This window comes from Myotis myotis, unplaced genomic scaffold (assembly GCF_014108235.1).
Source record: "Myotis myotis isolate mMyoMyo1 unplaced genomic scaffold, mMyoMyo1.p scaffold_m19_p_3, whole genome shotgun sequence".
NCBI lineage: Eukaryota > Metazoa > Chordata > Mammalia > Chiroptera > Vespertilionidae > Myotis > Myotis myotis.
The window spans coordinates 56,221,963-56,245,320 of NW_023416335.1; the positions used below are offsets into that span (position 1 = coordinate 56,221,963).

General features: G+C 34.4%; 1 protein-coding gene across 9 annotated transcripts in view; it reads left to right on the forward strand.

Annotated features, from left to right (window-relative positions):
- The window catches only part of MYCBP2 (MYC binding protein 2), a 300,098-nt gene that overhangs the window by 78,221 nt on the left and 198,519 nt on the right, over positions 1-23,358 (forward strand). For all 9 annotated transcript variants that reach the window (XM_036296929.1, XM_036296926.1, XM_036296920.1 and 6 more), the window contains exons 6-15: positions 70-312; positions 535-606; positions 2,277-2,373; positions 6,184-6,257; positions 6,396-6,534; positions 7,902-7,978; positions 10,418-10,622; positions 11,967-12,131; positions 14,120-14,278; positions 19,957-20,161. In XM_036296929.1, coding sequence (XP_036152822.1) covers positions 70-312; positions 535-606; positions 2,277-2,373; positions 6,184-6,257; positions 6,396-6,534; positions 7,902-7,978; positions 10,418-10,622; positions 11,967-12,131; positions 14,120-14,278; positions 19,957-20,161 — 1,436 coding nt within the window. The remainder of the gene's footprint in view (positions 1-69; positions 313-534; positions 607-2,276; positions 2,374-6,183; positions 6,258-6,395; positions 6,535-7,901; positions 7,979-10,417; positions 10,623-11,966; positions 12,132-14,119; positions 14,279-19,956; positions 20,162-23,358) is intronic.

Genomic DNA, 23,358 nt, shown 5'->3' on the forward strand with positions numbered 1-23,358 from the left:
TTGTCTGTTTTATGTTTGCCACATTTAACAATGTCTTTTTATGTTTTTTTTTCCTTCTCTTTTGTATAGGTGCCAACAATACTAAATTCACTACAGAGAAGTGTGCAGGCAGTGTTGGTGGGAAAAATTCAAATTCAGGACTGGTTTAGCAATGGCATTAAAAAAGCAGCTTTAATGCACAGGTGGCCATTAAAAGAAATATCTGTTGATGAAGATGATCAGTGTCTACTTCAGAATGATGGATTTTTTCTTTATCTGCTATGCAAGGATGGATTATACAAAATAGGCTCTGGATACAGTGGAACAGTTAGGGTAATGTGATTTCTTATAGTTCTTAAACATAACAAGTTATATCCACACTGATTTGTGTTCTGTTTGTTTCTAGCTTCATTTTCAGAGTACCATCTAATTTTGATATAATAGTATTTCTTTGAAAAATTACAGTGGAAACAAATGTGTTAAATATCATTCATCTATTTTTTATTGGTTATTAATGATGAAACTATTGGTAGACTAACTTTTGTTATTTTGCAGGGCCATATATATAATTCTACATCTCGCATCAGAAACAGAAAAGAAAAAAAGTCTTGGTTAGGGTATGCTCAGGTAGGAGAATATTGACAAAACTTTTCTTTCTTATTTTTTAAAAACGTGGTTTGTACTTGTTTAATCAATAAATAATATCGCTTCTATTTAAATAGACATGGTATATTTTTAATAATATGTCTGTAACAGTGGCATGGTATAGTGTAAAGAACTTGGCTTAGAATTCATTAAATGCCTACTTTTAGTTTTTGCCCTGCTTCTTACTAGCTATGTGACTTTGGTCAACTCAGTTAAATTATTTGATTGTCTGTGATTTAGCTGTGAAATGGGGATAAAATGTCTTCTGTTGGACTTCTCTTTTAAGTGAGCCTCTAGATAAAAATCAAAGACTGCCTTTATCATTACCAAATCTGCAACAGGAATATAGCTGTGACCTGAGGCCAAGTTAGAACTTCCTATAAACTCGTTTATTCTTCATCTAAACCAGTACCTTACAGGGAACAGTGTATGGTCTCTCCAGTAGATAGCTACCTACATAGAGGATCATGCAAAGTATCACCAAAGAGAAAAAAGAGCTGGGCCTATGTTGCTTTCTTAATGCTGCTGTCTTATCACCTGACTAACATGGCCAAATGGGTGTCCACGATCAGATACATCACTCTTCCTCCTCTAGAGAGAAGCAAATAAACGATGCACAGAGGGGTCAGAAGTGTTGATTTCTATACTATCCCTACTTGAGAGGTGAAGCCAAAGTCCCTTGTGGAAGATAGAGAATAAAGATTTCCCTTGCCTAGCTCACTGTTTGTTGTTAGTATCAAATAGTAAAAGATATTCAAAAGCATTTTGAAAATTAAAGAAATTACTATTGTTAAATGAAAAATAATCCTACTATACAAACTACTGGGGGGCATTTTGAAATTAAAATTTAAAATGTCAGTTTCTCAGTAATTGTCTCTTAAAACTTAACCTGGTTTAAAATGTCTCATCGAATTTTTATTTGCCACTACTATATTTTATCTAATAAATAATGCCATGGAAAATAATCATTACAAAAATATGTTCAGGGGCATATCACTATCTAAAACTACTACTTTATTTATTTTTAAATATTAACTTAAATATTTCTGTTATTTTTCCTTAAAATATTTGTTAAACTAACAGTGGTCATTTCTCTTATTTACTTAGCAAGTGATATAATAATTTTGACCAAAATGTGCTGTCCAGTACAGAACCTATATATATAAAAGCCTAAGCAACTATTATGACTGAACGACTGGAACAGATGGTCGCTATGATGCGCAGTGACCATCAGGGGGCAGACGCTCAATGCAGGAACTGCCCCCTGGTGGGCAGTGTGCTCTCACAGCTAATCTCCCGTGGTCCCTCCCCCTTGGCTGGCCAACCTCCCGCAGTCCCTCCCCCAGTTGGCCAACCTCTCATGGTTCTCCCCACCCCCATACACGAATTCATGCACTGGGCCTCTGGAGTCTAATAAATGTATCTGAGAATATAACAGGTTAATTGATACCCAGTGATATACAATTTCTCCTTATTAAAGTTTACCCATGTTCTTATATTTTTAATCTTTACCCTATTTTACACATCAGTAGTGATGTATTATTATATCTCAAAAAACCATAATACACAACTGTATGACTACTTTTACTGCTAAGTTGGTAATGAAAAAAAAATTTAACACATAATATAGCAAAATTTTTTGTTGTTATCAGGGTTATTTATTGTATAGAGATGTGAATAACCACAGCATGACAGCCATAAGAATAAGCCCTGAAACACTGGAACAAGATGGTACTGTCATGTTACCAGGTATGTTAGTGAACACCTCATTTTTTTCTTCATATTTGATTTTAAGAGATGTGCATGTTAAGCTATTTAGACATATAAAGAATGAGTAGCAAGGAAGAGTGCCTGTTTACAAATAGGTTAAAAAAATCTTGACATGCAAAATATTTTATAGTCTATATAAAGTTAATACATCTAAGGAAAACAAACATCAAGGATATAGTAAAAGTGTTTTCTTATTTTATTTTAAATTATAGCCCATGTGCAGCCTGACCCCCCACCAAGGCTATTTCAGCTGCTGAATTAGTGGGGTGATGTTTGTTGTTCTTGATAAAACCGCAGCTCTGGCTCTCATATAGCTGGAATAAAGAACCTCCTGTTTATTTTTACTTCAACAATGCACTTTGGGTTTTCTTCTATTTTTAAAAGGTTTTCACAGACAAAGATTTCAGGGCAGCTCAGGAATTTTTAAAAATTTCATCATTTATACTTTTAATAATACTCTGATAAGATTCCTTTGGTTTAATTGTGAGGTTTTACTCATATTTATCACTCAAATCACTGAGCTGTCTAAATTCTGAGGGAGTAGATCTTAAATTTTGTGGAATATTGGGCAAATGTATAATATATTCTCAATTGGAAAGTCTTTGAATTTGCTTATACCTTTAGTAGATTCTGAAAGACTTTATATTAAAATATTGAATACTTAATATATTTATCAATAATTTATGGTAAGCAGCAATATTACCTCTTGTGCACTTTGCCATCTGAAAATGATAGAGAACTACTTCTGAAGATCACATTGGGAAGGATAGTTGTTCCAAGCCTGCTTGTTACTTTTTAAATATATTTTTATAACTTCATCAAACATTTCTTTGAGCATTGCTATATATACACATATCCAAATTAGTATAAATGACACTCTGTTAAAGAAAATGCCACATTTTATGTGTGTTTCACAAAAAAAGCTACTTTGGAAAACAGCTGACTTATTAAAACAATTTGTAAATAGTCATCTGTTTTTAGATATCTGTACAGAATTTTTTTTAATATCACAAGTTTGGACCATGTCTCTGGTTTGAATAACAGTAATAATAGTAATATTACATATTTTAAAGTAATAACGTGTGTCCCCATATAAAAGGGATTATACAGGGTGGGGGAAAGTAGATTTATAATTGTAAATACACAAAACACAGTTTGTTCTTGTATTATTATCTATTAATTGTATTTTCCATACAAACAATTGTAAACCTACTTTTGTCCCACCTTGTATTTAATGTATAGTATTATCTAAACAAAACGAACAAAATTCATTGTAACTCCACTTCCCATATATAAATATTATAACATATTGGTGAATGCCCTTCCTATCTTTCTCCTATGTATGTGTACATATTTGTAAAAAAGTGATTTTATGCTCCATACTGCTTTTTAACCTATCCTGTTCACTAATCATTATGAATAAATTTCCAGGCTATTAAATAGTCTTCCACAATATAATTTTAATGTTACAAAATATATTCCATTCATTAACATATTGAGATGGAAGTTTCTTCCAATTTTATGCAATATAAATTACACCATAATGAGTGTCCCTATTGCTATGTCTTTGTGCAAGTTATTTTAGGATAATAAACTGAAATTCTTAACCTTCGTCCAACAGATGGATACTAATATAAACAATTTACTTCTGAGAAACCCTCATTTAATAGAGATTGACTGAGAAGACCATTTTTAAATGGTCTATCTTCAGCTGTTGTATTTATGACACCATGATAAAAAATAACTTACTACTGTCTTCAGCTTACATTATTTAATATATGAAATGTGACTTTTTACCAATACAAGTGTGGCTTTCTGTGTTTCATAAATATGTATCGTATTCACGGTGAAGAATGAAACAAACTTTGGGAGGATAGTCCCATGTTGTGTGCCTTACGAACTGGCAGATGTTGCTTGATATTTCCCGAAGATGCTGTCTTATAACATTACATGATGGATAAAGAAAGGATAAAGAGAAAATCTTTTTGAAACCACACAGCAGGAAGACTTGCCCTCAAGCCTGAAGAAGCCTTTTTCCATCTTTCCATTTCTTTGACCTGGACTGCAATTTCTTCAACAGCACTATTTTTTCTCTCTTTCTAGCTACAGGCAGCTCTACCCTATAGCTTTATAATCAAGTACAAGCAGAAGTGAATTGTCTGGATATAGACAGAATTGAATACCATGTTTAAAATTGATATAAATATGGTAATTCTTTGAGCTTCATGATCCACCTTGTCTTATAGTCTAGTTCATAAATTAGTTGTTTTAAACCTAGTATTGATGAACTCAAAACGTAATTTTTCCCCTATTGTCATTTTAGCCTTTATGGTTGGCATATTTTTTGTATTGTATCCTTATGTCATTTACTCTCCATGTCTGGTGACAGGTTGCCTCAGATCATGAGGGTTTTTGCTACTCTTCTTGCGCCGCTTCAGTCCTCACCCCTGCAATTATATGAATTAAAATGAGTTTTTCTTCTTTGCTTTTTAGTTTAAAATCTTACTGCTTAGAGCTTGAGAAGCATCTTTCTTGCGCCTCTTTGTATTCTGTACAGTGGACTAGGAACTCTTTCTTTCGATTTCTCCTCTCTTTGATTACCAAGTCTCTTGGGCTACCAGTGGGCCTTGTCTCCCAGTTTCTATTTCCAGTTTGTGATCACTGAATTCTCTATTTGGTAAGGGTCTGCCTGTGTTTTGCATATTTATAATAAAGAAGTATGCTAGTATGAAGCTCCTGGGCAAAGATACAGAGTAATCCATCTTATTTGGGTGGGTTCCATTACTGCATTCCAAAAACAGAATTTTATGTTTTGTTGATTCAGGTGCAAATAGAAATTAAATATTATTTTCTTGGTATTGTAAATTAATGGAGTGATTCATCCTAGTTCTCTGCAGTTATTTTGGGAAGCGTGTGTGCTTTTTTACTTGCTTGCTGAACATTTATTTTTCCAAAAGGATACAGTTTATGCTTAGATGTTGATTTTGCTTGTAGATTCATGTTATTTAGTAGCAGTCACTAACACATTCCCCAGTGGTCCTTCTGTAATACTGGTATCCCTTGTTATAATCGCGCTTGTGCATTATTTTGATCAAAGTATGTAGTATACTGTTCCACATACGGACATATTGACAAAATATGGTATTCCAGCCAAAATTTATGAGCACTTTCAGACAAAAAGAACTACATAAGCATAAATTTGTCTGTTCTATGAAGGATGAACATTTAAAAATTGTATAACATGCTAACTGTTAAAAATGCTGGGATTAAGCATGAAACGTCTAAGTAGAAACTGTAAACCCAGTTCTGTTTTATAAAGCAAGGGATATCTGTAGTTGGGCACCATAGACTCAAGTACAGAAGTTTTAGGTCCGTCTGTATTTTTCTGTGACACTAATACCTGTTATGTATGTCCGAGGAAGAGTGTTGTTTACATTCGCATGTGATTGTATTGAAATGATTATAACCTATGACTGTAGTTTGTTTATTGTGGTGCATGTTTATGATCAGACTTTAATACTAATTCATTTTGAAAGTAGGTGGGCTCTGAGTTTCTTGATTATGGAAGATTTATAAATGTAAGCACAAAATGTAATAAGTATTATTAGTTGAATTATTTAGTTCCTGCTAATTTGTAATTCTTTATTAAAAAGCACAGTCTCCCTTTGAGTTTAAGTTTATCCTTATTGCGTGGAAAAGTCTCATTCTGACTTCATCAGAGGAGTAAAGTCATTTTGTGAGGTGTTGGTTTATAGTGTAAAATAATTACTGTTTCTTCCTTCTGCACAGATTGCCACACTGAAGGTCAAAATATTTTATTCACTGATGGAGAATATATTAATCAGATAGCTGCTTCAAGAGATGTAAGTACTCTGAATCATGAGTAGCTGATGTAAATGGAATCCCTTTCTTATATATTACTTGATTTGTGTTAAATGGAATATAGAGCCTTAAAAGATCAATTTATGCAACATAATACTGTGGATGTTTTATTGTTTTAGGATGGCTTTGTTGTCAGAATATTTGCCACCAGCACTGAACCTGTTCTACAACAAGAATTACAACTTAAACTGGCCAGAAAATGCTTACACGCCTGTGGTATCTCGCTATTTGATCTGGAAAAGGACTTGCATATTATAAGTAGGATGGTCAAATAAGCCTTTATTCCATATTTTAATTTTTAAGTTCTTTATTCTTTTGAAGACTAGCACTGTTTTCAGCAGTGTAGCTTATATTTTAGCAGCTATTTTGCTGTTACTTTAAAGCACACTTATGAATTAATATGTATAAGTATCTAGGAAATATGGTCTTTAAACAGTATGATATATGAATGCCATTTTAAGGAAGTGACTAATAATTTTCCATTTTCATTTTCAATAGATCAAAAGAAAATAAGTTTACATTTGATAAGACTTAGATGGACAATGCTTATGGACATCATTAGTTTATATGCTCCGTCTATATTCAATTGTTTAAAATTTGAACACTTCTTTTGTAAAATTTTACTACAGTGATATACATAGTTATCTTTTTGAAACATTTAATTTTGGTTTGAAAATATTTTCAGGATAGCCATAGAATGATCCTATAAATTGTGGAAATGGTAGTTGACCTAACAAATTGATTAATAATCTTTCATTTTGATACAGATATAGAGACAACTTCATTGTATTTCTCAGACTTAGTGTAATTTTCTAGCAGTGTTGTAGTAGTGATTAGTACTACTAGTTTCCGTGGGGTTTCACTTTTGGGTTAAACCTGCTGCAGGGTTAATAGTGCCACTTTTTAACATACAGTGATTTACTTTCATACTAATTGAATTTTGTAGTATTTTTTAATAGAAAAATATTGAATTGAAATTACAGTTTTTAAATTTAACAATGCTATGAGCTAATTAATTAGTAACTTGTATAATTGGACAAAATCATAAAATGTGCCATATATAATTATTTACTACTAGTTTTATAATTTGAAAATGCACACATATGTGCTCAAATTCATAAAAATTTTCTGTAGTAAAAAGCATGGAATGGAGAATTTGAAGTACCTTAATTCAGATATTTGCATGGCATTATTCATGCTCAAAGGTCTGGACAAACCTCATCAAGCTTTATATTTATTTATTTATAAACTAGGCAGTATAATTGTGAGGATCAAATAGAATAAGGTTAAATGCATTCTATAATGTCTGCGCACTAAAAATGTGTTATTCGTTCAGTAATTCAAGGGATATTGCTGGCATTGCTTTAAAAAACTTTTTTATATTTAAAAAATTAATCTGACACTAGTTTGGAGCAAATTAAGAAGTTTATGGTGACCATATCTTCCCTTGGAGTAATGTACCTATTGTTAATAATTTTCAAAAATTCAGGCATATGACATTTTGTCGTACTTGTTTTTGTTTATATTAATTGAATTGACTTTTTAATTACTCAAAATAGTGCAAATTGTGCGTGAAAATATTTCTATTAAAATAATAGAATTTATTAGTCTTGTTGTATTATCAGGTACAGGATTTGATGAGGAGTCAGCAATTCTTGGTGCAGGACGAGAGTTTGCACTAATGAAAACAGCAAATGGAAAGGTAAATTACTATTTTAGGATTAAAGATTAACATTCTCTGCTTTAAGAGATAGTTGGTACAATCAGTTGATTAGTTTATATAGTTCACATGTGTAAATAATCATTTTAAATTTTGATTTAAATTATTTCATGTTATATGGTAAAATTTTGTGCTCAAGTATGAAAGAAAATTGACATTTAAGAATATAAAACTTTATGAAATCTTATATTTTTATAAATATTTACTTTTTAATTATGGGACTCTTTGTGTAATTTTTTGAGTTGGGGATAAATTCACATTTTGTGTTTATTTTGATGAATAGGATATCCATTGCAAATTTCTATAAATGAGCAGAAATACATAGACTACAGGTTGGAGGAAGTAGGAGCATGTGTAATTCAGTTATAGATTGTAGAGGACAATCTATGGAGTTGAAAACTTTTTTCTTACCTAGTGCCTGTGAGGATAAAGTAAGGTAATTAAAATAATTCTAAAATTTCTATGCAAACAGTGTTTTTGTATGTAGGGCTTTTTATACTGGAGAAAATGACTTGAGAATTTTCTGAACTTGTTAAGTGTTTTGAGTTTTGAGTATATTTATTAAACATATTTTTCATATCTATTCAGGATACTTATAAAGTATCTTATAAAATTGAAAGATGATCTGTCAATCTGTGCCATGCTTCCATGCCTGTGGGCCTATTTTGTTCATGGATTTATTTTGTTCATTAGATTACACCTATAAGTGAAAGCATGTGATACTTGTCTTTCTCTGACTGGCTTATTTTACTTAGCATAATACTCTCCATGTCCTTCCATGGTGTCTCAAAGGGTAAGAGATCCTTCCTTCTTTTGTACAGCTGCATAGTATTCCATTCTGTAAATGTATCACAGCTTTTTTTAATCTTCTCATCTACTTTGGACAGTTTGGCTGTTTTCAAATCTTAGCTATTGTAAATAGCATTGTTGTGAATATAGGGGTGCCTGTATTCTTTCTGGCTGGTGTTTTGGGATTCTTAGGATATATTCCTGTAAGTGGGATCATTGGATCACATATTTAATTTTTTTAGGAAATTCCATATTCTTTTCCATAGTGGCTTACCAGTTTGCATTTCCACCATCAGTGTACTAGGTTCCCTTTTCTCTATATCCTTGCCAACACTTGTTGTTTGTTGATTTATTGGTGGTAGCCAATTTGGCAGGTGTGAGGTGATACCTCATTGTCATTTTAATTTGTATTCCTCTGACGATTAGTGCCTTTCAGCACTTTTTTATATGCTGTCCATATGTCCTCTTTGGAGAAGTGTCTACTTAGGTAGACACTTTTAAATTGGATTGTTTGTCTTCCTTTTGTTGAGTTGTAAACCAAGGAACAAAACAGGCCCAGAGGCATGGAAGCATGGCTGGGACTGATGGATCTCAGAGGGAAGTGTGTGTGTGTGTGTGTGTGTGTGTGTGTGTGTGTGTGTGTGTGTGTGTGTGGCGCGTCGAGCCAGCTCAGACAAGGGTTCGAAAGCCTGAGTGAGGGTGGCTAAGGATGAAGAAGTGACAGACAAAGAGAATAAGCTGGGTCTAGGTGGATCTCCTGTGCCTGGGTGAGGCCACAGGGAGAGATCCAGAGGCAAGCTGAGCTTTATTTTATAGCCAGAGGTAAACAAGGTAGTGGTCACCGTAGTTACAATGTTCTGTGAGTTTCACTTGTTTTGGCAGGCTTGCTGCATCTCCCACAGCCTATTAGCTTCCCAAATAAGGTCTAGGGAGCGTCATAAGGTCAAGCCTAATTATGCTAAGAGGACTGTGCCCTCTAAGCTGGGACTTGTTTGTGGCTTTGCCAGCAGGTCAGATCGAGGCTTAACCCTATAGCCGTGCCCTACATATATGTGGAGGGGGAGGGCGGGGGGGGGCGGGGTGTGTGTGAGGGGAGACACAGAGAATAACCAAATAACTTATTTGCATATATGCATATTCCATGGACATAGGCAATAGCTTGGTTAAGGCCTGAGGAGGGGCAGTGGGGAAAATGAGGGACATCAACAATAAAGATAAATAATTTTTCTTAAAAAAAGCTAAATTAAATTAAGGCATCAATTTAATTTTTGTAGATTTTATTTTTGTAATACCCTCAACAATAAAGATAAATAATTTTTTAAAAGAAATACTAAAAAATAAAATTGAGAGACAAAAGATAAGTATTCTGAATAGATAGGAAAAACCTATTATGTCTTTTTGGAAAAATATGCCTGTTTCTCTCCTCAGCTCACATAAGTCAAATAGTATTAAAAAAGAGTTTGGGTTCTTGTTATTTTTGTTCTTCAATAAAACATGGAAGGTTGTTTTTTTTCTGTCAAGTAAAACCTGGTACATTACTCCAAAAGTCATTTTAAGTCCTGTTTTCTATTCTTTCTTCTTCTTCTTCTTCTTTTTTTTTTTTTTTTTTTTTTTTTTTTTTTTACATATCAGATATACTACACTGGAAAATACCAGAGTCTTGGAATCAAACAAGGTGGTCCTTCAGCAGGAAAATGGGTTGAACTACCAATTACAAAATCTCCAAAGATTGTGCATTTTTCCGTTGGACATGATGGCTCTCATGCCCTTTTAGTTGCAGAAGATGGAAGCATATTTTTTACAGGATCTGCTAGTAAAGGAGAAGATGGAGAGTCAAGTAAGTTAACTAATTAACTGGATAGTCAGTAAAAATAGTGTAGAATTTATTAACATGAGGCATATCAATTTCAACTGCAGTTACCTCACCAAGTTAATAGAGGATTTTAAATTGGGGCTTATTCAGTTAATGGTGGTGGTATACTGTTTATTAAAGAACTGTGATTGCAGATTGTATTCTGCAGTTCATATGCATGAATTTTTATATGCTTTATGTTTACTTGGCTATTTCTCTGTTTTTGTCAGTTGTTACTATTTTTACAAACTTACTTATTTCAATATATTATTTTAAATAAACCCAAATTTTGAGAGTAATATATATTTCAGAATAAAGTAAACCTTATGTAACCTTCTGTATTAGTGTCAGTTATTGATGGATCACTGCTCTTGGTGTTATTTCTCTAAGATGAAAGCAAACCCTTAGCAATGAAGTCTTCCTCAAAGAGTCCTGTTTCTCTTTTTATAACTTCGCATTTACTTTATACAGTCTAGCACACTGGGGTAGCATCTTACGAGGAGTAGGTTTGAAGTCAACATCTAATGTAAAAATCATGTGTAAATAAAAAGACCTCGAAAGAAATCCCTTAAAATAGTCAGAAGCTTTAGCACAGCCACTTTTTCCTTCTAGCATTCAGAGTACCAAATAACACAGTTGCTGTGTGTATCTATGTGGACCGTGCTATATGAAAAGATATAATGGCATTTTTAAGTCCCAGAACTGTACCCCGCACAGCAGAATGTTTTATTCTGAAAGGCATGCAAAATTCGGGTTGAATAAAGAAACAGGAAGATGGATATTTCCCATATTTTACTGATCTTAGGGATTTAGGTTTGGAAAGCAGAGGTTGCTTGAATCCTCCACATTGAATTTATTTACTTTCCCTCCTTCTGTATATTTCCCTTTCTTACACATTGACTATGTGTAGCTACTTAATATGTTTTGAATGAATGAGGAACTGATTGTACTTTCAAGGTTCTAACATAAGAATATATGTAAGATAGAGTTTGAGAGAAAAGGGAATTTTTAAACATATGGTAATGAAATGGTTTTGATAATGTAAATAGCTAATCTTGAGATTGGGCTTCCCAGATGTGGTAGAAGATTGTGTTTCCCATTGGGAATTTCATTGTGCTACAAAGAAGAAGATATGACACTGATAGCCTAAATTTAATTAACTAGATGAGGCTTGTAAGGTTGACACATTTTAATTAACATGTTGGGAAACCTAGGCCTTTGTGAAAATAAAGTGTGTCATAAGTGCAAATAACATGTCTTTTTCCCTTGTGGTTTATATACAAATTATTTTTACTTGTACATTGATGCCTTAATTTAACTTTTTTAAAGCTAAGAGCAGACGGCAATCAAAACCCTATAAACCTAAAAAGATAATTAAGATGGAAGGAAAAATTGTGGTGTATACAGCCTGCAATAATGGAAGTAGTTCTGTTATTTCTAAAGATGGAGAGTTATACATGTTTGGAAAAGATGCCATTTACTCTGATAGTTCAAGTAAGTTAAATTTAAATACTATTTCACTTTTATGCAAAGAAAGTTCAAGACTAGACATTATGTATTGCATAGATATGTCTAGAAAACTAATATTTGTAGACTGCTTTCTCTACATTTTTCACATTTACTTACAAATAAAACATTTTGTGATTCCTTCCTGTATTATTTTTGGGAACACACTCTAGTTTTATCAGAATGAATTATGGCACTTGGCTAGTGCAGCTGTATTTCAGCTGTTACTTTATCTGGAAAGCTTTCCCTAAGCTCAGTTAGATGCTCATGTGACATGTTTCTGGTAGTGCTGTGGGGAAATTATTTTTATAACATAACTGATTTATATATGATAAATTACTTATCTCCTCTCCTCCCCCTGTTAGGTAGTTGGGGAGAGATTCTCTTTCCCTTATTTACTACTAGAGGCCCGGTGCACTGGTGGGGTCCCTCGGCTTGGCCTGTGGAGATTGGGCTGAAACTGGCTCTCCAACATCTCCCGAGGGGTCCCAGATTGCAAGAGGGTGTAGGCCAGGCCGAGGGACCCCACCGGTGCATGATCGGGGCGGGGAGGGACCACGGGAGGGCTCCAGCCAGACCCCAGCAGCAAACTAACCTACTGGTTGGAGCATCTGCCCCCTGGTGGTCAGTTTGCATCATAGCAACTGGTTGAATGGTCAAACGAATGATCAAGACACTTAGCATATTAGGCTTTTATTACACAGTACTAGAAGCCCATTGCATGAATATTCGCACAATAGGTCTTCCTTCCCCTGGCTGCCGGCACCGGTTTTCCTCTAGCACCCGGGACCCAAGCCTTTGGTCCAGCCGCAGCGGAGATGCCAAACCTCAAGGCTAGGCTTTTCCCCTCCGGCCGCAGTGAGGCTTGGCTTTTCACCTACTGCTGCAACGAGGCTTGGTTTCTCCACTGCGGCTGCAGCGGAAAAGCCAAGCCTCTTCAGTCTTCAGTCTTCACTTCGGCTGGAGCCTTCTGTCTTTGCTCCACTCCTGCATATGCAAATTAACCGCCATATTTGTTGGGTTAATTTGCATAGTTGTCTGATTGGCTGGTGGGCATAGTGGAGTGACACCAATTTTCATGTTTCTCTTTTGTTAGCGTAGATTATATCCCCAGTGCCCAGCACAGCGTCTGGTGCATAATAGGGGCTCAAGAATTACTTGTTAAGTGATTGAGTGACATGTAAAACAAAAGTTTAAGAAGTGAATATGAAGGATAGAACTAACCAGATAGTTTTTTATTTATGAATTTTGATTTTAAAAACATATTTGTTTGCTAGGTTTTCTTTCTGGCACTTAGAATTGAGTATAATGATTGGGCAACCCACTTAGAAGGTGTTTATATGAGGTAAATATGTAAAGCCTAGGGAAATGACATATAACAAACATTCATAGCAATTATTAAGTTGAACTGTGCTCAGGTGATTTGTGAGTTGCTTAATAATGCAACTGGTAATAATTAGATTTGTAGTTGGCCTTTATGTCAAATGAATCAAAATTTTGGGATGGGCTCATGTATAGTTTAAAAATAATACTCAGTGTAACTATTGCTTGCTAAAATCCTTTTGGCTAGGGATTCATTATAACATTACAATATAATTTAGTACCAGTCTTATGGCCACTTATTTCTCATTTTGGTGGGTTATTTTATCCCAGAAATGAAAAGTTCTGCATTGAGCCCTGGTGTTGTTTGGCTAAGTGGTTAGAGCATCGGCCCTTGGACCCAAAGGTCACAGTTCAATTCCCTGTCAAGGGTGTGTTTGATCCCCGGCTCCAGTTGAGGAGTGTGTGGGAGGCAACCAGTGTCTCTCTCACATCGATGTTTCTCTCCCCCCCATCTCCTTCCCTTCCATTCTCTAAGATCAATTGAAAAAATATCTTTGGGTGAAGATCTAAAAAAAAAAAAAGTTCAGCATTGAGGTGGTAGGCTCAGAAAGGCTTTTTTGTTGTTTCTTATTAAATTCATATCTTTCCTATAGGTTTGGTAACAGATTTGAAGGGCCATTTTGTAATTCAGGTAGCTATGGGCAAAGCACACACTTGTGTTTTAATGAAGAATGGAGAAGTTTGGACCTTTGGTGTAAATAATAAAGGACAGTGTGGACGAGACACTGGTGCCATGAACCAAGGTGGGAAAGGTAGGTGTTACTGTATTAATGTTAAATTGCGTGTAGCCTTTTCATTAGCTTTTCAGAACAACATGGTAAAGAATCTTACTATTTTCAAAACAAATGACTCCTTGATTTCACACTCACAAATTAGGAAAACCACTGAATTTCTTGTTTATTTGACAGTATATCACTGGAATAATCAAATATACTTTACACCTTTAATTTCTGAGCAAGTGTTTTTTACTTGTATGTTTTCTTAATTTTATATAAATATAAGAGCACTTTTTTGATTTAGCATCTTTGGTGACTAAATTTTTCTAAAAAAGCATTTTCAAACCATTTTTGGCAGCAGTCTGTCTGGCAAGTATTATCTTCCCGTTTAACAGTATACGCTGCCTGTAATTCAGTCAGTTCTTAACAATTAAGAATGATCCTTAAGAATATTTGACCCTTTATCAAGTCATAAATTGTGGATACCCCCCATCCACCGTATCCTTTGCTTAAACACTAAAGGTATTGAAGGTAAGAGAAGCACTGATCCATGCTTGTGATTTTGTTTTTGTTATAGTTTGTGTCTACTTCATTCTTGCTCTCAAGTTTTACTGTATCTGCTATCAGTGCCTTCTTATACCCTTCCTTCCAATGTCTGGTTTTCTTTTTTTAATTTTGTGTGGACTTGAGAATAGGAAATATATACCTATTATTAGAACTAAGTATTAAGCTGTGTTTAAAATACAAATACTTTAAACTATGGCCTACATAGGTTCAGGATTAATATTTGTATAAATTAACAAAATCAAGTTTAGTTCTTTGGGGGTCTTCTTGATGGCAGACTCATCTGGATATTAAAGACTACTGGTTTTTTCCCCCCTTAGCTTCTTTATATATGTGTGTTTTTAAAATTCTTTAGTTTTTTTTTTTAATTCTTTTGTTTTTAAAAAAGTCTGTTAGAGAAATATTAATTTTTTAAAAAGAAGGAAGAACAAAAGAAAAAAAAGAAATGGATAACTCCAAAATAGAAATATTGCTAAACTAATGAACCAAACTAAGAGGGGAGAACCCTTTTAGTTTCCTCTGTTTAAGTATGTATTCAAATTACGTTTTATAAGAGTTGTGAGCTGAACAAAATTGTTTCTTTATTATTCTGAAACTTTTGTGAAATTTGGCATACATTTACAACTATATTGTAGATTCTTAGTGTAAATTTTGTAATAACCAAAATTAAATTGTTAAAATATTTTTTATTTATTAGAAGTCACACCTATTCTGTAAGTATTGAATTAGAAAGCATACCAATATAGTAGTGTAAGACACATAATGAGTACAGATTGCTGACTCATGAAGAACATAAAGGGATTTTTAAAAGTTTAAAAAACTTGAAAAGTATAGAAAATAATACTGAAATATTAAGAAGTTGTATGTCTACCACCATATCTTACAATTTTTCAATCTAAAAAATTATAGATAAGATTCCAGTGTCCTGTATTCCTATTCCAAGGCTTAATATTATACTGTCTCTCCAGAACTAACCACATCATGACTTTGATTAATATTCTTTCAGTTGTGTTCTATTTATTTTTTCTTTTTAAATTTTATTTACTTATTTGTTTGCTTCTTTATTTTAAAATCTTTATTGTTGAGAATAGTACAGATGACCTTCTTTTACCCCCCATGTTCCCCTTCCATCCGGTTCCCTCCCCACCCCAAGCTTTCACCATAGGTAATGTCTGTGTCCATAGGTAATGCATATATGCATATAAGATCTTTGTTTAATCTCTTCCCCCCTTATCCCCTTCCCTCTGAAAATCATCAGTCTGTTCCATTTCCATGTCTCTGATTCTATTTTATTCACCAGTTTATTCTGTTCATTAGATGTTTTTAAAATATATATTTTATTGATTTTTTTACAGAGTGGAAGGGAGAGGGATAGAGAGTTAGAAACATTGATGAGAGAGAAACATCAATCAGCTACCTCCTGCACACTCCCTTCTGGGGATGTGCCCGCAACCAAGGTACATGCCCTTGACCGGAATCGAACCTGAGACCCTTGAGTTTGCAGGCTGACGCTCTATCTACTGAGCCAAACTGGTTAGGGCTCATTAGATTTTTTATTTCTTTATTTTGATTTTTAGAATCAATTGTTGATAGGTATTTATTGCCTTTTTATTGTTCATATTTTTTATCTTTTTCTTCTTCTTCTTCCTCTTCTTAAAGAATATCCTTTAACATTTCATGTGATACTGGTTTGGTGGTGATGAACTCTTTTTTTTTTTCTTGTCTGTGAAGCTCTTTATCTGACCTTCAATTCTAAATGATAGCTTTGCTGGGTAGAGTAATCTTGGTTGTAGGTTTTTGTTATTCATCACTTTGAATATTTCTTGCTACTCCCTTCTGGCCTGCATAGTTTCTGTTGAGAAATAAGTTTACAGTCATATGGGTACTCCCTTGTAGGTTGTTCTTATATTTTATGTGAAATACATTGCAAACATATATTTTACAAATAAAAGTAAAGTACTTTATAAGTGCTTATCTAGAAGCAACCAAACAACCAGTTGACTGGTCGACTGGTTGCTCTGACGCTCACTGACCACCAGGGGGCAGACACTCAACACAGGAGCTGCCTCCTGGTGGTCAGTGCGCTCCCACAGCAAACCCACCGTAGTTGGCTAACTCTTGTGGTCCCTTGCCCTGGCAGGCCGAGCCTCCCGCGGCCCCTCCCCAAGGCCAACCTCCCTTGGCCCCATCCGGGGCCCCTGAACGCCAGCCAGACTGAGGGACCCCACCCATGCACGAATTCATGTACTGGGCCTCTAGTCTATTCATATTTTTCTGCAAAATTTTTTTTTTTTGTCTTTTCACCATCATGTTTGAAATATGTCCATGTTGGTACACATAAAACTAGATGATTCATGTTAATTGCTGTGTAATAAAAACCATAACACTACCATACCACAATATATTCATTCTCCTGCTAATAAATGAATTTATTTCTAATTTTTCACTATTATAAATAATTTTAAAACGTTTATACATATTTCTTGGTAAACATGTGAGACTTTTTCTAGTGAAATTACTATGCTATAAATTTCAGCTTTGTGCTAGATTTTTCTTGGAAGAGATTGTACCAGTTTATACTCTTACTAATAGAGTTTGATTTTCCACATTACTCAAGTAGTCAATATTGACAGACTCTGATTTTTGCCAGTGTAATGGCTGTGACGTTGTAATTTTTTACTTGTTATATTGAAGTATAATATATATGCAGAAAAATACACCTAGCATAGGTATGTATTTTTAGAATTTTCACAAACTGAAAATATATTCTTGTAATCTGCACCCAGGTCAAGAAAGTTTCTTAACAGTACCCAAAGAAGGCCCTTTTATGTTCCTCTCCAGTTGCTATCCTCCTCTTCAGTTAACACTGTACATTACTTTTGCATACTTTTGTACTTTATAGATGGAATCATGTAGTATCAATTCTTTTATGTCTGGTTTCTTTTCATTCAGCTTTACTTTCATGAGATTCATCTATGTTGATATGGTTAGCTGTAAGTTGTTCATTCTCATCATTGTGTAGTATTAAATTGTGTAAATATGCCACAGTTTTAAAACTTTGGCTAGTATTATGGACATTTGGGTAGTTTCTAGTTTGGGTTATTATGAATAGTGTTGCTCTGAACATTTCTAGTAAATATTGGTGAAAATATGTTTGCATTTCTTTGGGGTATACAATTAGGAGGAAAATTGCTGGGTCTCTCATTTTTCTTTTAATTTGCATTCCATTGGTTATGAATTGTGAGTTAGACTATCTTTTCAAATTTTTCTAGCTTTTTCTTATTAATTTGTAGGAATATTTAATATATTATGTTGTATGTGTTACAAATATTTTTTACTAACTTGTGGATTCTCTCTTTTATATTTATGGTTTTACTTGTATATAATTTTTCAATTTTGATGGCAAGTTTTTTGTATGTTTTTTTTTTTTATAAATTTTTGCTTTATGTAGTTAGGTTGGGCCTTTTTTCCATATGGATGAGAGTGTGCTTTTCTACTTGGCAATTGATTGATATTGCTTTGAATTTTAGAGATTATTTTTAGGATAATAATTATAGTACAGTTGGGATGATTAAGTAATACATATAGACCCAGATAAGTGCTCAATATATTTTAGCTCCTGTTCTTATGAAAAATAGTCACTTTGGCCGTCTTTGGGATTGCTTTATTTTAACTGTAGACATGCATAGTTATCCAATACATGGTTATCTAATTTTCCAGCCTGTACATAGATTAGAAGTGGCAAAAATAAAAAAGGTTATATATCCCATGAGTTTATTTCTTGATTAGACAGACCTATATACTGAGTCTATTATAGGTGTAAGTGATAAAAGAGAATAAGGTTGACTAAGTTAAGAGGTAACGTGAGTAAGGTAATACCTTGTCTTTGAGGATCTAAGTCTAATAGAAAAGACAAAGATTAAAAATAATTACCTGATTCCCACAGATTTGTTCTTTTATTATATGCTCGTGTAGCACTATATGTTCCTTTATAAGTCTATCAAAGTTGTAGATTTACTCTTTTCTGTATGGTTGTTCAATTAATGTGTGTCTTTATCACTAAGTTATAAGGTTTATAATAAATAGTTCATTATCATAGTCCTCAGTGCCTAAAGCAGAGACCTCCAAGCCATCTGCTCAATAGCCTGTTTTTGTATGGCCTTCCAAGCTAAAAATGGATTTTATACTTTTAAAGGGTTATTTTTAAAAAGTGTGACACAGACTTAATATGACCCATAAAGCCTGTATTATTCACAATCTGTCCCTTTACAAAACATGTTTTGTCTCTGCCATCAAGGGAAATGCCCACGGCATTTAGGTAGGTATTCAGTAAAAAAAGAATAGTTGAAGGAATTATAACACAGTTAAGTTGTAATTGAGGTATAAACAGGTTTAAGAAGATAGTGACTGTTTCCTTCAGAAAAGTGGTAAGTGCTTTCCTTGGAAATGACTTCTGAGCTGAGTTTTTGAGGGCTGAAAACCTTTCTGGTTGAAGAGGTGTAGAGAGGCAGGTATATGAGGTAGAAAGAGAAATGGAGCAGGAATGAGCAAAGGCCCAGAGCATGAGAAAGGACACAGGATGTTTAGAAAGCAGAGGGAATTTAGGTTCGGGTAGAATGTAGTTTGCATCGAAGAAGTGAGTTTGGAGAAAATTGGGAGCCATCTTGTGAATGACTGTATCTTGCTGAGGAATTTTGTAAATTGTGAAGTCATAGGATCCAAGTATATGTTTTACAAAGCTGATTGCTAGCAGTGGGAGGATGTTCTAGTTGGAAGGACTCTTGGCTTAAAGTGTGGTTAGGAATCATTCTTTGGTCTATTGGACAGAAGTGTTGGCAGTGAAGATGGAAAAGAGGGACTAAAATTAAAATCCGAAAAAATTAAAAATATGATTGACAGAAAGCAACAGCAGCTAAGAGATGTTTCTGTCTTCACTCTTTTTGCAGAAAAGGAAATGGGGAGAGCACTTATTAGTAGCCCCTCAACTAAATTTTATTTTTCTTGCTCTTATATTTTAGCATTTCTTTGTATACTCATTTGGATTAGTATATGTTATATATACATACAGTATTTAATTGGGAAATATAAATGTCAGTTTTTTAGACATGGAAATAATCTACTAAAATGTTATAAATTGATCTCTCAAATAGGGTTTGGAGTTGAAAATATGGCCACAGCAATGGATGAAGACCTAGAAGAAGAACTAGATGAAAAAGATGAGAAGTCTATGATGTGCCCTCCAGGCATGCATAAGTGGAAGCTGGAGCAGTGCATGGTGTGTACTGTCTGTGGAGACTGTACAGGTTATGGAGCCAGCTGTGTCAGTAGTGGGCGTCCAGACAGAGTTCCTGGAGGGTAAGAAAAAGAATTAATATTGAAGAAATAAAAAGTTACTAGAAAATGCATACAACACATTTCTTTTCAAAATTATTTCAGAGTATTCTGTGTTATTTCTTTTTTTATTTTTTATTTTTAATCCTCACCTGAGGACATACTTAGAGTAGGGGTGGGGAATTATAATCAATTCTAATTTAGTGTCATTTTTATATAATTTGATCCATTTAAAGCATTATTTTTAAAAAGGCCATCTTTTTCAAGGCTTGGGCTGTGCCTTCATTTGTATTTTTTTTTTTTTAAAAAAAATGTTTTTATTGATTTCAGAGAAAGGAAGGGAAAGGGACAATGATGCGAGAGAATCATTGATGGGCTACCTCCTACATGCCCCACACTGGGGATTGAGCTTGCAACTGGGGCATGTGCCCTGACCAGGAATTGAACCATAACCTACTGGTTCATAGGTTGAAGCTCAACCACTGAGCCATTTGTATTCTTTCTAAGACTGCTTTAATAACACATATGAATTTTTTTCTGAGTAGAATTGTAAAAAAAAACACACATATAGAATGTTTTATTAGGGATATATCCTTTTAAATTGAATTTACTTTTTGTAATTTTAGGAGTTCTAGGAACTATCATGGCTCAAGTTGCATTGCACCTGTTATATATAGTTTTTATTCTTACTGGATCACTTTTTTTTTTTTTTTCAGGGTCTGTATTGTCGTTTTAAAGTTAAGGTGTGAGTTAGGCACAATCAGAATGCAGATTTTTCCCTAGAATGTTAAGGAAGATTTTGATTCTTATTTTTGTGTTGCCATTTTTAGCCAATGTAACATAATGGGGTATCCTTTGCAAGATTGAATTAATTATGGTAGATCTTTGTATTATGATATATCTGATCTTTATAAGATCAGATTTTGATAATTAGCTTACTTTGGAAATTAAAGGGAATCTTGTGGGAAAAATATCAGCCATGGTGAGGACAGCCAACCAACCCCTATAGTTGACCTTCCTATTTGACATCTCCTTAGTATAGTCAGGTGCTTCTTCTCAAATAATGTCTGGATCTACTCGGAGTACATTCCCAGAATTATACTATGGCTAACATAGTGAAACAGATCTTAAATAGCAGGTCTTTTCTCTTAAACTACTGAAACACTATGATTTTTAAACAGTACATTTGATTTGCCTTTTTAGTATATGTTAAAATATTTTGGTTCTCTTTATCAAAGGATAATTTTTCTTTTTTTCCTTTTTTTTTTTGTTAATCCTCACTCAAGGATATTTTTTCCATTGATTTTTAGAGAGAGTGGAAGGGAGAGAGAGAGAAAGATAGACTGGTTGCCTCCGGCACCACATGCCTGGACCAGGTCAGGAATTGAACCTGCAACCCAAGTATGTGTCCTTGACTGGGAATTGAACCTGTGACCCTTTGGTGCATGGGCCAGTGCTCTAACCACTGAGCAGCCAACCAGAGCTAAAGATAATATTTCTTTTATAAGGAGTTGAAATTTATCCTCCTGGAGAAGTCTCAGTCTATTTCCATTAAAATTAAATGTCTCCAATATCTGAACTTAAGTAATCGATGCATATTATAAATGAATTTATAATTCTCTTGTCCTTCCTGAAATTATTCATTCTTCTTTTTTTTTTTTAAATATATTTTATTGATTTTTTACAGAGAGGAAGGGAGAGAGACAGAGAGCTAGAAACATCGATGAGAGAGAAACATCGATCAGCTGCCTCCTGCACATCTCCCACTGGGGATGTGCCCGCAACCCAGGTACATGCCCTTGACCGGAATCGAACCTGGGACCTTTCAGTCTGCAGGCCGACGCTCTATCCACTGAGCCAAACCGGTTTCAGCATCATTCTTATTTATATGCTTCTCCCCCTGAGACTTACTGTCAGTTTTCAATAATTATTTATAGATCAAATGGACAATACCTAACCAAATACAATAATTTCTTTACTAATGAAGCAGAAATGAATACATGGATAAAGTCAACATAGGAATTTGTGCCGGGACACTAAGCACTATTAAAAATGACTTCAGTTATAAAATTATGACTATATATTTTAGAATAAGTTTAAAAATAAACATTATTTTTTAAATAGTGCCCACATACAATTCAGTAGGGCATTTTTAAAAAATATATTTTATTGATTTTTTACAGAGAGGAAGGGAGAGGGATAGACAGTTAGAAACATCGATGGGTGAGAAACATCGATCAGCTGCCTCCTGCACACCCCCAACTCGGGACGTGCCTGCAACCAAGGTACATGCCCTTGATGGAATCAAACCTGGGACCTTTCAGTCCACAGGCCAACGCTCTAGCCACTGAGCCAAACCAGTTAGGGCAGTAGAGCTTTATTTTTTATTTAAATATATTTCATTGATTTTTTACAGAGAGGAAGGGAGAGGAATAGAGAGTTAGAAACATCCATGAGAGAGAAACATCGATCAGCTGCCTCCTGCACACTCCTTACTGGTGATGTGCCCTCAACCAAGGTACATGCCTTTGACCAAAATCGAACCTGGTCCACAGGCTGACTCTCCATCCACCAAGCCAAACTGGCCAGGGCTCAGTAGGGCTTTTTATCCTTTTTAGGATAGGGAGGGAAATGGAGACTAATACATTAAGCTGGCAAGGTGGGCTGTCCACACCTCCCTTAACTTATCTGGTAGGTAGGAATATTCGTTTGTTTACTAACCAAGCCATCCAGACCACTTAATAGTAAAGCTGCTGGTCCTTCAATAATTGTGAAAATGTGAAAAATATTTTTTAATAGCAGCTTTGAAGATAGAATACGTTTGTATTTTCTGTAGAAATATGAGGAACTTAATAAACTTTTGTTTTTAATTATTCATCTATTCATACCTTTCCTTAAAAATTGACACATCATGCTCCTGATCTGAAGGGTTAATTTCATTTTTGCCTCATTTAATTTAATCTCAAAAATGCAGAAAAGTTTTTTTTTTTAGTTCTTTATTCTTGAAAGTATTACATATGTCCCCTTCCCCCTCATTGTCCTCTCTCAGCCTGCCCCTGCTCCCCAGCCCTAGCTTCCCCCCACCCCCCATTGTCTGTGTCCATTGGTTATGAACATAGGGATGCATATATCCTTTCTGATTGGTGTTTCTGACTTTCTGGAATATATCCCTAGAAGCGGGATTACTGGGTCAAATGGAAGTTCCATTTTTAATTTTTTGA